This window comes from Heloderma suspectum, chromosome 1 (genome assembly GCF_057233095.1).
Source record: "Heloderma suspectum isolate Gila_16-S chromosome 1, 16-S_ref, whole genome shotgun sequence".
In the NCBI taxonomy this organism is placed as follows: Eukaryota; Metazoa; Chordata; class Lepidosauria; order Squamata; family Helodermatidae; genus Heloderma; species Heloderma suspectum.
This window is the reverse complement of record NC_139458.1, coordinates 361,815,828-361,831,867: the sequence shown is the minus strand read 5'-3', so window position 1 is coordinate 361,831,867 and position 16,040 is coordinate 361,815,828. Positions and strand designations below refer to the sequence as shown.

Sequence of the window (16,040 nt, the reverse complement as noted above, 5' to 3'; positions counted from 1 at the left end):
ACCCGAGTGTTGCGTGACGGAGTGAGCTTCCGTCTTCAGTCCCAGCTTCTGCCAACCTAGCAGTTCGAAAGCAAGAAATTGCAAGTAGATAAATAGGTACCGCCTCGGCGGGAAAGGTAACAGCGTTCCGTGCACCTCGATGTTCAGTCATGCCGGCCACATGACCACGGAAGCGTCTTCGGACAGCGCTGGCTCTTCGGCTTAGAAGCGGGGATGAGCACCGCACCCTAGAGTCGGACACGACTGGTTGGGGACACCTTTACCTTTTTATCCTATAAAAGGATCATAAACTTTGTGAGTTTGGTCTTCACCATATGGTTGTGTGGAAATACATCATGCCATGATCAAAAGACATCTCTGAGGACCTCAGAGAAGCAGTTATTGCTGTTCATTAGTCTAGAAAGGGCTACAAAACCATTTTTGAGGATTTGGGGCTCCAATCCACTGTCAGACAGATAGTCTACAAATGGAGAAGGTTCAAAACCAGTCCCTCTACCCAGGAGCGGTCATCCCACCAAAATCTCTCCAAGAACAAACCGGAACATCATCTAGAAGGCAAAAAGAACCTCAGAGTAACATCCAAGGATCTGCAGGCCACTTTCGACTTGGCTAATGTGAGCGTACCTGACTCGATGATCAGAAAAGACTGAACAAGAATGGTGTTCATGGGAGGACAGCCAGGAGGAAACCACTGCTCTCTAAAAAGAACATTGCTGCCCATCTGAAATTTGCTAAAGATCACATGGATGATCCCCAAGACTTCTGGAACAATGTTCTCTGGACAGACGAGTCAAAGGTAGAACTTTTTGGCCTCAGTGAGAAATGTTATGTTTGGGAAAAAACAAACACTGAGTTCAAACAGAAGAACCTCATCCCAGTCGTCAAGCATGGTGATGGGAATGTGATGGTTTGGGCCTGCTTTGCTGTCTCAGGACCTGGATGGCTCACCATCATTGACACAACCATGAATTCTGCATTGCATCAGAAGATTCTAGAGGATAATGTCAGGCCATCCGTCCATGAGCTGATGCTGAACCAAAAGTGGGTCATGCAACAAGACAGTGATCCTAAACATACAAGCAGATCTACAAAAGAGGGGCTGCGGAAGAAGAAATCCCATGTTTTAGAATGGCCTAGTCAACGTCTGAACCTAAACCTGATTGAAATGTTGTGGCAGGACCTGAAGCTGTTCATGCAAGAAAGCCCTCAAATGTCACTGAGTTGAAGCAGTTCTGTGAGGAGAAACAGGCCAAAATTCCTCAAAACTGATTTGAGCGACTGACCAACAGTTACAGGAAACGCTTACCTGAAGTCATTGCTGCTCAAGGGGGTGCCACCAGGTACTGAATCTAAAGGTTCGCATACATTTTCACACATGGATATTGAATGTTGAATCAGTTGTGGATAAATAAATGTTGAAAAAGCATCATGTTTGTGTGTCATTTGTTTACTCAAGTTATCTATTGTTCTTTATCTGGGATTATGGGGTTAGATTAAGATCTAATAACATTTTAGGTTGGAAATATGTGACAATCCTAAGGGCTTCACAAACTTTCTCACCACTGTATACAGGTACACAGTGCAAAATTAAAATTCTGAGCCCAGTCCATTCAAATTCTGTACTAAGACAATTGAATTGTCTTAGTTACCTGACCTGTATAAATTATGCAGATTGAGCAAAATCTGCAATTTTTCTGTTTTGCATAATTTATTTGGTTTTGTTAGTGATGAGGTGAGGCCAGGAAATATGTAGCTCACTGAATCCCTGCCCTTAAGCTTTGAAAATCTTTTCCAGCCATCTTTCTGGTTTCTGAGATGTCAGCAGGCATTGCCTATACACTTTGAAGCATACCTTTGCAACCATAAAGGCTAGAAACGTTTTTAACAATGAAAGTTGAGATTCTGTGCCCAATACTACATTCTGCACTTTTCCCGCTGTTTTCTGTATTCCATCAGAATCACAGCTTTCTTTTCTGTGTCACTTAGATTTTATGAAGTTCCTATACTGAGGGATTTACTCCGTATTGCTTATTACAAGCACTCAAGGCTGCTTAAACCCAGGGGGATGCATCTAAAGATTCTCTTCCTCTGTTGGATGAAGTTTCCTCTCTGGAGGAAGAGAACCTTTGGATGCAATCCACTGTTGTATTAAAACAAAGATGTTTCACAATCATGGCATAATCCATACAAAATGAAGTTACTGTGGATTTAATGGTCTGTTCTCATGTTTACATGATTTTCACTTGTCTCTAATGGGCTAGAGGGATGTACAAAAATAGCATTCACCATCTAGATTTAAATTGAATCAAGCAATTTCAATGGTCATTTTTAAGGGCCAAACTAGATGTGATGCTAGATATACTTTTGCATCTAACCTGCAGAGGTTTTTTTAAATGAAAATTGTGTTAATTGCAGGGGGGGGGTTGATAATCAACAGGAGCACAGCAGCCATGGAGAGGGAAATTAACTCTTTCCTACCCTACTGTACTCCTGAGCAAAATCCTATCTCTGAAACTGGTATTTGCTTTGGCGGAAAATCTCCCCTTGTCACTATTTAATGTCTGGTCTAGTTTGATCCTAAGTGCTATCATCTATAGTAGTGCCTTTTGTTTTCCCTTGCAGAATAACCATGTTTTCTCCAAAAACTAATGGAAAGCAAAACAGTTTGACATTGAGGTGCAAGAGAAGTTGCAAACGGTAAGTAATACAATGGATCTGTGGAACCAAAAGTATTTATGATAACTAAGCAATATTAGCATTATCCTGAAATTATGGTGTAAGGGGAAAAACAAAAAGGGGGGTTTAAAACTACTTTAGCAGTATATAACTTTTAGTAAATCTGTATATGAATACAAGGGAATATTAATTTCTCTTTATTTCTAATAATTTTTAGTATGTATCACAACTTGTTTTTTTTTATCCTTTTAACTTTTCCCATATTGTTTCTTTATTCTTGAAGAAGAAATAAAGAAGAATATCCAGTTGCAAAAACTCCTCCAATGAAATCTGAGAGACTGATTACTGTAGCTGGTAAATCAACTTCAGTATGTTGTATTCAGTATTCAGGTACAGAAAAACCTACATTTCCATGGATTGTGAATTAGATGCCTTAACATACAAATGTGAAAAAGTATTTTAATTCACATAGGGCTTAATAGGGTTAATTCAGACAGCAAGCTTGCCTTGATTTGGTACATTGACTATGCAATCCTATGCATGTCTACTTGGAAGTTCCATTGATTTCCATGGCTTACTCCCAGGTAAATGGACATAGGAATGTAGCCTTGTGAACAAAGAGCCAATTATACTAATCTAATGAAGCACTTTCACACTTTTTGTGAAGTTGAGTTTACACCTGAAGCCAGGCTTGTAAAAAAACAAAACCCTTAGCTGTGTGGCTAGCATCTTGTTTAAACTGCATCACCTCAACTAAACATATATCTTGAGCACACCATCTCTGGGGTGGATAAATGCCACACCAATTTGCTAATATTGCACATGTTACAGCTGATAGCCCAGCTTAATTGAGAAATCAACTTTATGGAACGTCACCTGGATATATTTTTCTTACACATGCAGTTTCGCATTCAAATCAAGCCTGAGTTATAGGTAAAAGGGAGATAGGAGGTGGGACAGAGGGAGAAGAAGGACATACTACATCTTCCTTTGCTTTCTCCTTCTCCATTACTGTAGGTAGGTCCCTTTGTGAGCCATCTCAGTTGAGACAACTCACATTGGAGCAGAGTGGTTTCTTGGTGACCTAATGGTAGGTTCCTCTAAGAACATAAGAAGAACCATGCTAGATCAAACCAAGGGTCCATCTAGTCCAGCATTCTGTTCACACAGTGGCCTACCAGCTGCCAATGGAAAACCCAGAAGTGGGACATGAGTGCAAAAGCACCCTCCCACCTATGTTCCCCAGCAAAATGGTCCATGGAGATGACACTTGGAAAGACCCTACAGGTATTGCCAGTTCAAACTCGCTCAGCTCAGCAACTCCCCTCGTTGATTCTTTGGCTATTGTCCTTCAACATGAAGTCAGACAGATCATCCACATCCCTCAACCAACTATAACCAACTCCTTCCTAGCGAGGTTTGTTCCACCAAATAGTGTTCTTGATTGTCCTTATGTGAAAACCGAGATTGCTCTTTGAACATACACAGTTAATTGCTCTGATTTAGATTACTATATTTCAGAGATCACAAGTAGAATATATATGACAATGATAACAAATTGCAGATTATTAACATGGTTACAGCAAAAATCATTTACACTTTCAGATCTAGTCCCCTTGAGCATATTCTGGCAAGGAAATTAATTTTACTGAAACAAAACAAAACTTGTTACCTGAATTAACTTTTAGTTATGACCTTACTGAGCAATGAGGATTGCATCTGTGTGGAGCTGCAAATAATTTTTTTTCCTTCCCATTTAACGAATTTTCACCTTTTGTATTTAATAATACATAAATTATCTGACATGGTGAGCTTTTTCACTTTAAACTGTTAACTCCTCTCCATGGCTAAAGAATTAGCCACAATTCTTCACTCTGTTGCTTTTCTTTGTGAGACACTATTGCTACATTTAAGGCTGTTATATAAAGACGTATAATATACTTATATATAACTGCAGTATTTATTTATTTATTTCTCTCTCTTTGGTATATTTTTGATTTAGGATTATTGGATTAACTTCCTTTACTCATTATTCTTATAGGAGATGGAGAATTGTTGGCTTGTGGCTTAGCTGACAACACTTTGCTGGCATTTAATTCCAGCCTTACAGGAACACCAACTGTTTATTCAGGTAAATTAATTCTAGCCTTTTCATTCTTAGCTTCTGTCCTTCCTCTGGACCATGGATGATACAAGAGGGTGCTTTTTAAGCTGTTGATTCCCAGATATTTTTTCTACGTTGGATTTCTAAGGGTGTACTCCTTTGCAAGTTTAGACAGAAAAAGTCCTAGAACTTCCAGCATGGCTATCTAGGGAATGCTGAGAGTTCTAGGACGTTCTTCTTTCTAAACATGCATAGGATTGCACCCTAATAGGATCTGAGATGCAATACTCTGTCGAGTTACTTATAATACCACAAGGTGATATCAAGCAAGCATAACTAGATTTAAACATCAACAGGTGGGATCAACTTCACCCCAACAGCACTGAAAAAAATGTATAAATGTTCATGGCATTCTTCCGCAACTCCAAGTTTCAGGTAGTCCTTAACAATGACAAGGTTTGAATTGCTATGTGGTGTTTCAGCCCCGCCCACTTCTTAATTGAGTGAAAAATCAATGTGTTTACTGTTATGGCTTTGGGGATCAATTATTCCCCTACTGAAATGACTGGGACAATTGAAAAACCATGCACATAAGGTACTTGGGGTTAAAGTGACCTTGTGAAATGCTTTTTAAATGTATTGGGGAGCAATCCTATCTACGTAGATAGGCGGCTGCCTCCGAACTCGGAGGCGACCGCCTATCCAAAGCAGAGCAGGAGAAGCACGGAGGGGATCATTCCCTCCACACTTCTCCTGCCCTGCTTTCACAGCTAGACAGCCGATTGCGGCTGTCTAGCCGCGGGAGCACAGAGCAGGGAAGGATGCTGCTGGACGACACATAGGATGTGTCGTACAGGCAGTTACGCTCTCCCCACCCTGGAACGCCCCAGCCATGCCCCTTTCCGGCCACTGCTCTTGTGAGCTTGGAGGTCGGGGCTGTTCTGCAGAAGTGGGGGGAGGTTCTCTGGGAACCGACCTCACAGCGCAGGCTCCAAGGTCAGTTCCTGGAAAACAACATACCCTATGGCCGTCTAGCCACTGTCTAGCGCCATAGGATTGCTCCCTCCCTTACTAGTTATGCAGGGCAGTATATAGGCTGGGACCAAAGGTTTGTGGCCCCATCAGGCGCTCCCTTGCCAATTTGTAAAGTGAGCAGTGTTGCTGTTCAGTCCACGTGCAACTCCCACAGGGCGTGCTTGGCTCCTCCTGCGTCACTTGCAGCAGAACAAGCGCCCTGAGTCTACAACCATGCAGCATCCGAGTGGGCTGCATTTCCTGCAAGTGCAGCCCACTCTGATGCTGATGACTGGCAAACCTGGCTGGGTTGCGCTGGCTCTTGCACTGCTGCGAGTGAGCGTGGAGCCCAGCGTTGCACTTCTGTGGGTAGGGCCTGCCACTGCTGACACCAAGAAACGGGCAGGTGTCGTTTGTGCAGTCGACACAATGACAGAAAATCAGAGCAGCAATATGGTTCTTGTAACCATTTTGTCTCTCCTACCCATGCAGTTGTGAAATGTGATGGTTGTGCATAGGCTGCTCAGGTAATGTGTGCTATGCAAAGTTTGTGAGGTTTGTTGTTGCTGCTACTGCTGTTGTTTCTGGTCATTTGCAGCTCATAATTATTGCACTGTTATATTTGTGCAACTGTTAGAATCATGTGATATGTATGTTAATGGCACAATATGGTTATTTATGTTTAAAAAAACTGTACGGTCACTTAGACCCCACCTATTGTTTGTGTAGGTTTTTGTACTTTACATTATGAGGTACTATTGACCCTTATGTCTAAGACATGTGGGTTGTTTTTTTTAACTTGCAAATGGTGTCATTTTTAATAACTTCCACCAAGCATTTTATTTGTTTGGTTTTCTTGGGGCACATTTGATCCTAATACCAGATTGGTACAGTCCAATTTTTTATCGATGAAGGACTGAGAACTTGTTTTTTACAGCAGGATAGCTGGTCAGTCAATTAGAATATTGTCAGACTTTAACAAAAGGAAAAAGAGCATGATCTGTCTTTTCTGTGAAGGGGGGGGATTTCCATACATAAGCCATACATAGCCTGGGTGCGTGAGGTAAGATGGCAGGATTGCCCTGTGGGAGGTATATGTGGACCTCCAATCCTAGATAAAGATTGGATGCACTGTGATGCACATGGCATTACATGCGTCTTAGTTAGGGATGGTGGGGATGCTAAAGAGCCCTAAGGGAATCCCCTTCTGTACACCCAGCTATGTGCCACTGCTGGAGATAAGTTTGCCCCAATCCCCAAAGTTCACCCCACTGAAAACTCATAGAAATGGGGGAAGGAATATTATGCTTGGGAGGCTCATACCATTTGTTCTTCACTAATGGAAATTGGTTGTGACTAAAATGGGGAAACCTACAAATGAAATAAATTGCAAAGTAAAATTTCGGTGTGTGCACTAGGGGACAGCCTAGGACCTTTAAATCTCTTAACATAAACAGTTTTCACTTTGGGAAACAACATGAAAATGGGATGTTATATCAGATTTTTTCATTTTGAATTTGTTTACAATTTGTAGGACTGAAAAATTAACTAGCTACATTGTTAACTTACAGTTGTTATATTAACTGTTTTATAAGGCCTGTCTCCTATTTGAACCAACAGAACTTTATTTTTTCTGTAAATGTTTTTTGATGAGAACTCCAATTCATACAACATCAAATTGTATCTTTCTTTATGAGAGTTTCTTATTTAATTTCTTCTATATTCATTGTAATCAAACACAATAAAAATGATATCATTTAAGGATGATATTGTCTTAGCACTGTTAACTGCTTGCTAAGTATTTTTTGAAACTTTATATTAAGCCACTGTCTTACTTGTACAGATACTGTCCATACAATGAAATTTTAAGGAACGTTTCCATTAAATTCCATGTATGTCTATCCATATTTCTTGTCATTGACCGAATATTGTCTAGGTTAGAATTTCTTTATAAGGGATGTTTCTTAACTAAAAGGATTATTTTTAATGCTTTTTAGTTATTGCCTATTTGAATTATGCTATAATTGATGGGTAAGTGAAAAGAATTCGATGTGAGAGTTGAAATCATGCAATAACACTCTGGCTGCAATTCAACGGAGCACACATGAGTAGGGCAGATTTTCAAAAAGGTGACCCTCCTGCCCAAGTGTTTGGTGGGTGGGGGTGACTTAATCCAGCCTCCTGTCTTCTCCTCTCTTAACAGCTGATTAGTAGGATCAGGCCCCAGAAGTGCTGAGCCAGTGCTATTGTTGCTGGGTTGCTGCAAGGCTGGCACCATTACTAGTGTAGCTCACCTGAGTGGTGGTGGGGTTTGGGGGGATGGCCAGAGCTGGCAGCAAGACTGAGTGGAGTTCCGGACCCATGTGGCATGGCTTAGCTCACTAGAGCCGTAACTCACTACTGCTGCCATCTTAATTCCATCAGCCCCGCTTCTGATGTGGGTGTGTTCGGGATGGCATAATTAAGATGGTGGTGCTGGGGAGTTCAGGTGTGCAATCCCAGAGCATTGCTCAGTGCTGCTACAGGGCCGGCAGTGATATTTCTGGATAAAAATACCATGACGGTGACATTACTGGATAAAAATACCTTATGATTTATTGGGACTGTATGATAAACCTGCTTTTCAGAAATGTATTTTCTTTATTTTTATTAGGCCACGATGGTGCTATTAATTCAGTTGGTTGGAGCCATGACAACAATTGGCTTGTTTCATCTTCTGAAGACAGAACATTAAGGATCTGGTCAGTCAGCAGTGCAGAGCCTACTTTATGTCTGGTAATAAAAAGCTCATGCAAGCTGAGTAGATTTTGGGTACTGTTCTGTATGCCACCTACACCCTAAAATCATACTGATTATATGCATTTGGAATATAATGTCCATTAGCATCTGACAAAATGTCAGTGATAGCTCAACAGTTTTAGTTACCAATAGTGAAGGTACTGGCCAGTTTTGCATGATCAGTGGGTGAAACTATGCAGTATGGGTTGTTTCTCCCACCCTCCATTTGCTTAATTACCCACACCATGTTGTGGGTTGCGGTGTCGTGCGAATGTAGCACACAGTGGGGGTGGCTTCTAACCCATCCTACAACCCATGGCTTGTAGTAGGGGTTGTGGAGTGGGTTAGAAGCCACCCTCACTGCACTGTGCACTGGATTCAGACAACATGGCAACTCGCAACGCGGTGCAAGTAATTAAGGAAATGCCGGACGTGTGAGCAGCATGTGCAGGATGGGGGAAACAACCCATATTGCATAGTTTCCCCCACTGATAATGCGATCCCAGCCACTGAAATTACCAGGCTCATAATACATTTTTGCAGCCTGCAATTCATGAGCAATTTATGAGCCAAGTGCTGACCCCCTGAAGTTCTCCAGCACCTCAGAATGGTTACTAGACTGGCATGCATGATACAGGTCCACCAGGCTTCCTAATGATCCTGCTAGGAATTTGGAGCCATTACGCACATCCCAGCCAGCCCTCCCACTGGCCATTTTCCTTTTCCAAACTTACTTTGTTCAGAGCCAGGAGACTGGCAACAGTGGAGGTCTCTCAGCAGTAGAGGCCTTATCTGTAAGACCTGGATACTTCTCTGTTGACTCTGGGAAGTGTGGAAAGATAGTTCTCAGTGCTTCTTGGCTCATACTGTCGAGTGGTGAAGCACTGATAACTACATTTCCCATACTTCCAGTTTGCATTGGGCATACTCTCAACTGATGCCAGGAAGCTTGGAAAATGTAGATACCAGTGGCTTGTATACTAACTTCCATGAGTGTAGTTCTGCTCATGGAATGGGGCTCCCTCACATCTCCATTCCCATCTAGACAGGGTGTGCTGGTGGGGGCAGGACTGGGACTGGAGAGGTCATAAGATCCGTCATATCCTGGCTTCTCCCCTCCTCTCTCTGCCCACCGGAGCACCCCTTACAGACCTCCCCGAGGCTGCTTTTATGAACTTGGAATGCAGCCAGCATGGTTTTTTCCATGGCAGCAGGGAGGGGGTGCGCAGGAGGGATCAGATACCAAAGTCCTCCTTCCAATGTTGCAAGTGTCTACAGCCTTGGAGAGGGGAATCTGAAGAATCCTATGGTCCCTGAGATCTCTTCATCAGAATTTAATCAGAATTGAGCTGTGGGGTAACGTTCACCCGCTACTAATTATTGAAGATGGTCACCTGTATCAAAGGTAGCAGAATGACTGAAGAGGATGATGATAGAGGAGAAGCCTTTAGTTCTGGAAAACAGGGGTCTGCTGGTAGTTTTAGTGAGAGCAGCTCCAGGGGGACAAAGAGCTTCTCAGACTGTAGATTCTTTGTAAGAAACTCAATTTTCAAAATGGCGTAGCCTTTTCTTAATCTAATTTAGGTAGCAATTACATTAAACAGCAATAGGCAATGTAAGGTGAATCAAGATTTGTAATTAAGACTAACTGACTTTAGCTAGAAAATTAACACAGCAGGTAACCTGTTAAGATGACAGTATTCTGTAAAGAAACCACCTGTATTTTCTAACTGGAAGTTATATAGTATATAATGTTAATTGTGTATTTTTAATTTCAGGGAAAGGAAATGTTTCATAAGTCTATCCGATCAGCCCAGTTTTATTATATAGATACATTTATTTTATTGTCTTGTGGCGCAGAGTTTTACTTGTTAAGATATTATCTTGACACCAGCAAAGATGAGGTGAAACGGTAGGTAAAAACGTATGGTAGTAATGTAATACTATGTAATGTATATACAATGTAATACTAGCAGAAAAAGTAGGTGGCATTTTTCTGCTAGTGGTCGCATGTTCTGCCCGTGATTGTGCAAGTACTAGTGGAATAACCAGGGAGAGAGACAGGGAGAGTGTGTCTCTGTTGATACTCCTTGATCTCTTGGCATCTATCATGGTATTCTTCTGGAGTCACTGTTCAAGTTGGAAGTTGGGGGCACTGGGAATTGGGCCCACTCTTACCTGGATGGTTTTTTTCCAGATGGTACTGCTTGGGGAGTATTGCTCGGCCCCATGAAACCTCAGTTTGGGGTTCAGCAGGGGTCGATCCTATCCCCCACACTGTTTAACATCTACATGAAACCACTGAGTGGGATCATTTGGAGTTTGGTGTACTGTCACCAGACACACAACTCTACTTCATTTCAGGCAGGTGTAGTAGTGGATGTGCTTAACTGGTGTCTGGCATTGGTAATGGACTGGATGAGAGCCAGTAAACGGAAGCTCAATCCCGACAAAACTCTGGATTGGTGGCTCTGCTGGTGGTTGTCTGGATAGGGGAAGTGACCCTAGCCAGACCCTAGCCAGGTCTGGATAGGGTAATTCTTGCCCGAAAACAGATACACAGCTTGGGAGTACTCCTGGATCCATCATTGTAATTGGAGGCTTCATGTGGCCTCTGTGTTGTGATGTGTCTTCTACCAGCTTTGACTGGTAGCCCATCTGCAACACTATCTGGATGGGGTTAGTCTGGCATCAGTGATCTATAACTTCTAGGTTAGATTACTTCAGTGTATTGTACTTTGGGCCGCCATTGAAAACAGTCTGGAAACTACAGCTAGGGCAGAATTCAGTGTCCTGTTGACTGGGACGGGGACTAGACGAAGTGAACATATCAGTCCAATTTGTTTTCAGTTTGTTTCTGGGCCAAATTCAAAGTGCTGGTTTTAACCTATAAAGCCCTACGTGGCTCGGGACCTCAGTACCTCAAAGACCATCTTTCCGCATATGAATTTACCTTATCCCTCAGGTCAGCTTCAGAGGCCCTTCTCTATCCCTTCTTAGAAAGCTGGGTGGGTGGGGATGAGGGGTAGCAGTAAAGGAATGGACCTTTATGGAACGTTCTCCCCAAGGAAGCTTGCCTGGCACGGAAACTGTCATCTTTCTGACACCATGCAAATATATACTTGTTTTATTTATTTATTTATTTAGTCATTCATTCGTTTATTCATTCATTCATTTATTTATTACATTTCTATACTGCCCAATAGCTGAAGCTCTCTGGGCAGTTCATAAAAATTAAAACCACAAAGTACAGCATAAAAGCAGTATAAAATATAAAAACATAAAACTACGGTATAAAAATACAACCAGAATAAAACCTAGCAGCAATGCAGAGATTTAAAATACAGTAACAGATTTAAAACAGCAAAACTAAAAGACTAGGACGCTAGATTGCTAAAATGCTGGGAAAATAAAAAGGTCTTCACCTGGCACCAGAAAGAGCACAGCGTAGGCGCCAGGCAAACCTCTCTAGGGAGCTCCTTTTCCCAGACATTTGAACTTTGGTTATGACCCAGTTGTTGTGGGTTGTTTTGGCTGTGTTCATTCTAGGCTGGGGGCAGGGTGGGTGGGGAAGTGAGAGATTTGTATATTGTGGATGAAGACTTTTCATATTGTATTGTTCTTCATTATGGTCTGTGTGCATCAGCATCACACATATGGTCTTCCTCCTGCACATATGGCCTTTGCGCCTGCTTGGTGCCCCATTCAGGAAACTTCTATAGCTGAGAAACTTTTGGTGGAACCCTCCCCCAGCGTCTCAGTGTGCATGTTCCTAACTTTTCATATTGTATTGTTTTAGATTATGTTTTATGGTATTTATTTTTATTTGTTATTTACTTTATTGATTATAGTTGGTATTGATTTTGGTGTTCGATTGTTATATTATGGAAATCTGTTTATGTATAAGCCACTTTGAGACTTCTTTTCGCATAAAAAGCTACATATACATTTAATGAATAATAATAGAAATACAAATGTAATTGATGCTGAATTTTCTATTGACATATTTATGTAGAATAATATTTGCATATGTTACTTTTACTTTGATTTCAAGAACTTGTAAGAAACTTGCTAAAGCTTTTTGATTATTTATTTCTTTGTTTTTGATTATTTGGTGTCATTCATATTATTTTGCAGGTACAGAACGAAGAGCATTTGCAAATCAATACAGAAATTTCCCATGGCATCGACAGTGGAAATTACCAGCCTTTCAGCAGTAAATGAATTCTATTCTTGTATCCTCCTGCCAATTATTACCTGAGGTCAACATTTTAGTTAGAAGCATTTGATTTAAAACAATTGGCATTTGTTCCTTAGCTACCTATGATTTTTAACTATAATGATAGGAGTAAAAATAATAACCTTATTATAAAAAGTGATAACACCAGTTTTAATATGCTGTTATTTTTTTGTCATGTTGCAAAATCATTATTGACCTAAATGTGGGCATATGCATTACAATAATACAACGTAGTTATAGCTGTTATTTCTACCACTGGATTGAATAGTGTTGGCCAGTGAGTCAGTTTGATAGGCAAAACCACTGGCCAGTGACAATAAAGAGGAGAGGGGTCTTCCTGCCATTACCTTTAGGTACAAGGAAGCAGTAATGAAGATACAGGGTACTTCAGCCAGCACCATGCAAGCACATGGTTGTTGAGTGGATGGTCACCCTGGTGCAAGAACAGGCTGCTCAGTCATCAGGGTGACCATCTACTCAGCAACTGTGTGCTTGCACAGTGCTACCTGTAACACCCCATGCCATCACCTCTGCTTTCTGGTGCCTAAACGTAAGAGCAGAAATGCCACTCCCTGCTCTATCACCCTGCCATGGTGCCCAGTACATTTGCCTAAAAACTTGATTCACTGCCTGCACAAGTACTGAATATTAATCTTGTTCTCCATTTTGTCTCCTCCTGGTTTAGAATATGCCTATTGAAACCAATGAATAATGTATTTCAGAGCATTTTGATGCCACTAGTTCAGGTTATTTAAATGCAGTGTACATTTCCCCATAAAAATTAAAGGAGATGTACATACAAACAAGTCTGAAAATGTTTACTGTTGTTTTCGTAATGCACAATTGATTTAACAGAACTTTAACTTACAGAGATAACAGATATCGTACTGGCAGCTGGTAGCAACCGAGCACTTGAAGTATTTGACCTCAATGTGGGCTGTAGTGCAGCAGTGATAACAGATGTTCATTCTAGATCAGTTCACCAGATTTGCCAAAATAAGGTAGGCTTCAGATCTTTTATTAATATTAATTAACAGTTTTATTAATTTGGAGGTAACATCTTAATTCAAAGATGTCTTGATATGAATAAAGACATAATCATAAGTTCATCACGAGCAATTGATTGATATACTGAGAAAAACTGATATCGATAGTCAGGAGATCCAGATTATAGAAAATTTGTATTTGAATCAAACAGCCTCAGTTTGTATAGATGGAGAGTTATGGGTAGAAATTCAAATCCAAAGAAGAATAAGACAAGGCTGTGTCCTATCACCTATGCTGTTCAATTTATATTCTGAAGCTATATTTAATGAAACACTTGCTGAGCAAACAGCTGGCATAAACACCAATGCAAAAATAATTAACACAGTTCGATATGCTGATGACACCATAGTTTGTTGCTTATTCGGTCAGTCGCTTCCGACTCTTCGTGACTTCATGGACCAGCCCACGCCAGAGCTTCCTGTTGGTTGTCACCACCCCCAGCTCCCCCAAGGTCGAGTCCGTCACCTCCAGAATATCATCCATCCATCTTGCCCTTGGTCGGCCCCTCTTCCGTTTGCCTTCCACTTTCCCTAGCATCAGCATCTTCTCCAGGGTATCCTATCTTCTCATTATGTGGCCAAAGGACTTCAGTTTTGCCTTTAATATCATTCCCTCAAGTGAGCAGTCTGGCTTGATTTCCTGGAGGATGGACTGGTTTGATCTTCTTGCAGTCCAAGGCACTCTCAGAATTTTCCTCCAACACCACAGTTCAAAAGCATCTATCTTCCTTCGCTCAGCCTTCCTTATGGTCCAGCTCTCGCAGCCATAGGTTACTATGGGGAATACCATTGCTTTAACTATGTGGACCTTTGTTGTCAGTGTGATGTCTCTGCTCTTCATTATTGTATCAAGATTTGTCATTGCTGTCCTCCCAAGAAGTAAACGTCTTCTGATTTCCTGGCTACAGCCAGCGTCTGCAGTAATTTTTGCGCCTAGAAAGACAAAGTCTGTCACTGCCCCCACGTTTTCTCCCTCTGTTTGTCAGCTATCAATCAAACTGTTTGCCATAATCTTGGTTTTTTTGAGGTTTAACTGCAACCCAGCTTTTGCACTTTCTTCTGTCACCGACACCATAGTAATGACAGACAATATATCTGAGTTACAAAAATTACTAGATCAGAATAATAAAGTAAATAATGAGTATGGCCCTAAAATGAATATCAAGAAAACAAAATATATGGTGATAAGCAAAAAGCCTTTTACTGCATTTAATAGTATGATCAATAATATGCCAATTGAGCGAGTCACAAAATATAAATACCTAGGAATTTGGCTCAGTGAAAGAAATGAACAAACACAAGAGATAAACGCAAGAGTGAAGATGGCAAGAACAGCATTTGTTAAAAGGAAACAGTTACTACGTAATTGGGACCTTGATCTTTCAGTAAGGATGTCAGGGTGGAAACTGAGCCAATAGAACCCCAGAGCAGTTCTGATTCTGAGGAGAAACTGCAATCCGTGGGAGAGGAGTGTGCTCATCTCTGACAGGCACAGCAGCTGGCAGAGATTCCTCCTGCCAGCATTCCTGGGATAGATAGTGACCTTGGCAGCGAGAGAGTGCTGGAGGGGGGTTTGCTGGATGCCAGCCCTTAACCCTTTCCTCCCCCTCCTCGTCTGCTTCTGGCAGTTCTTCAGCTACCGTGATCCTCCCAGAGAAGTATGCAGCTTTTCCTCCTGCCAGCCCTTAACCCTTCCCTCCCCCTCCTTGTCTGCTTCTGGCAGTTCTTCAGCTACCGTGATCCTCCCAGAGAAGTATGCAGCTTTTCCTCCTGCCAGCCCTTAACCCTTTCCTCCCCCTCCTCGTCTGCTTCTGGCAGTTCTTCAGCTACCGTGATCCTCCCAGAGAAGTATGCAGCTTTTGGGGATGTTTTCGACAAGAAGGAGGCTGACCAGCTCCCCCCTCACCGCCCTTTTGACTGTGCCATTAACCTCATTCCTGGGGCGACCATCCCCGCTGGCTGGCTGTATTCGATGTCGGAGCCGGAACTTCGAGCTCTACGGGAGTTTTTGGACACAAACCTCAGCCGTGGCTTCATTCGCCCTGCCTGTGCCCCTACCATCTTTGTGTCCAAAAAATCGGGAGAACTCCGCCCGGTGCACGATTACAGAGCGTTGAATTTGGTCTCGATCCCCGACAAGTACCCCCTCCCCCTCATACCTGAGATGCTGGAGCGCCTGGGG

At 41.9% G+C, this 16,040-nt stretch overlaps 1 protein-coding gene across 2 annotated transcripts in view; it reads left to right on the top strand.

Moving 5' to 3' along the window:
• WDR27 (WD repeat domain 27) overlaps positions 1–16,040 on the top strand; it is a 209,879-nt gene that overhangs the window by 35,595 nt on the left and 158,244 nt on the right. For both annotated transcript variants that reach the window (XM_084832154.1, XM_084832161.1), the window contains exons 16-22: positions 2,623–2,697; positions 2,960–3,066; positions 4,718–4,807; positions 8,448–8,569; positions 10,351–10,484; positions 12,710–12,807; positions 13,692–13,813. In XM_084832154.1, coding sequence (XP_084688280.1) covers positions 2,623–2,697; positions 2,960–3,066; positions 4,718–4,807; positions 8,448–8,569; positions 10,351–10,484; positions 12,710–12,807; positions 13,692–13,813 — 748 coding nt within the window. The remainder of the gene's footprint in view (positions 1–2,622; positions 2,698–2,959; positions 3,067–4,717; positions 4,808–8,447; positions 8,570–10,350; positions 10,485–12,709; positions 12,808–13,691; positions 13,814–16,040) is intronic.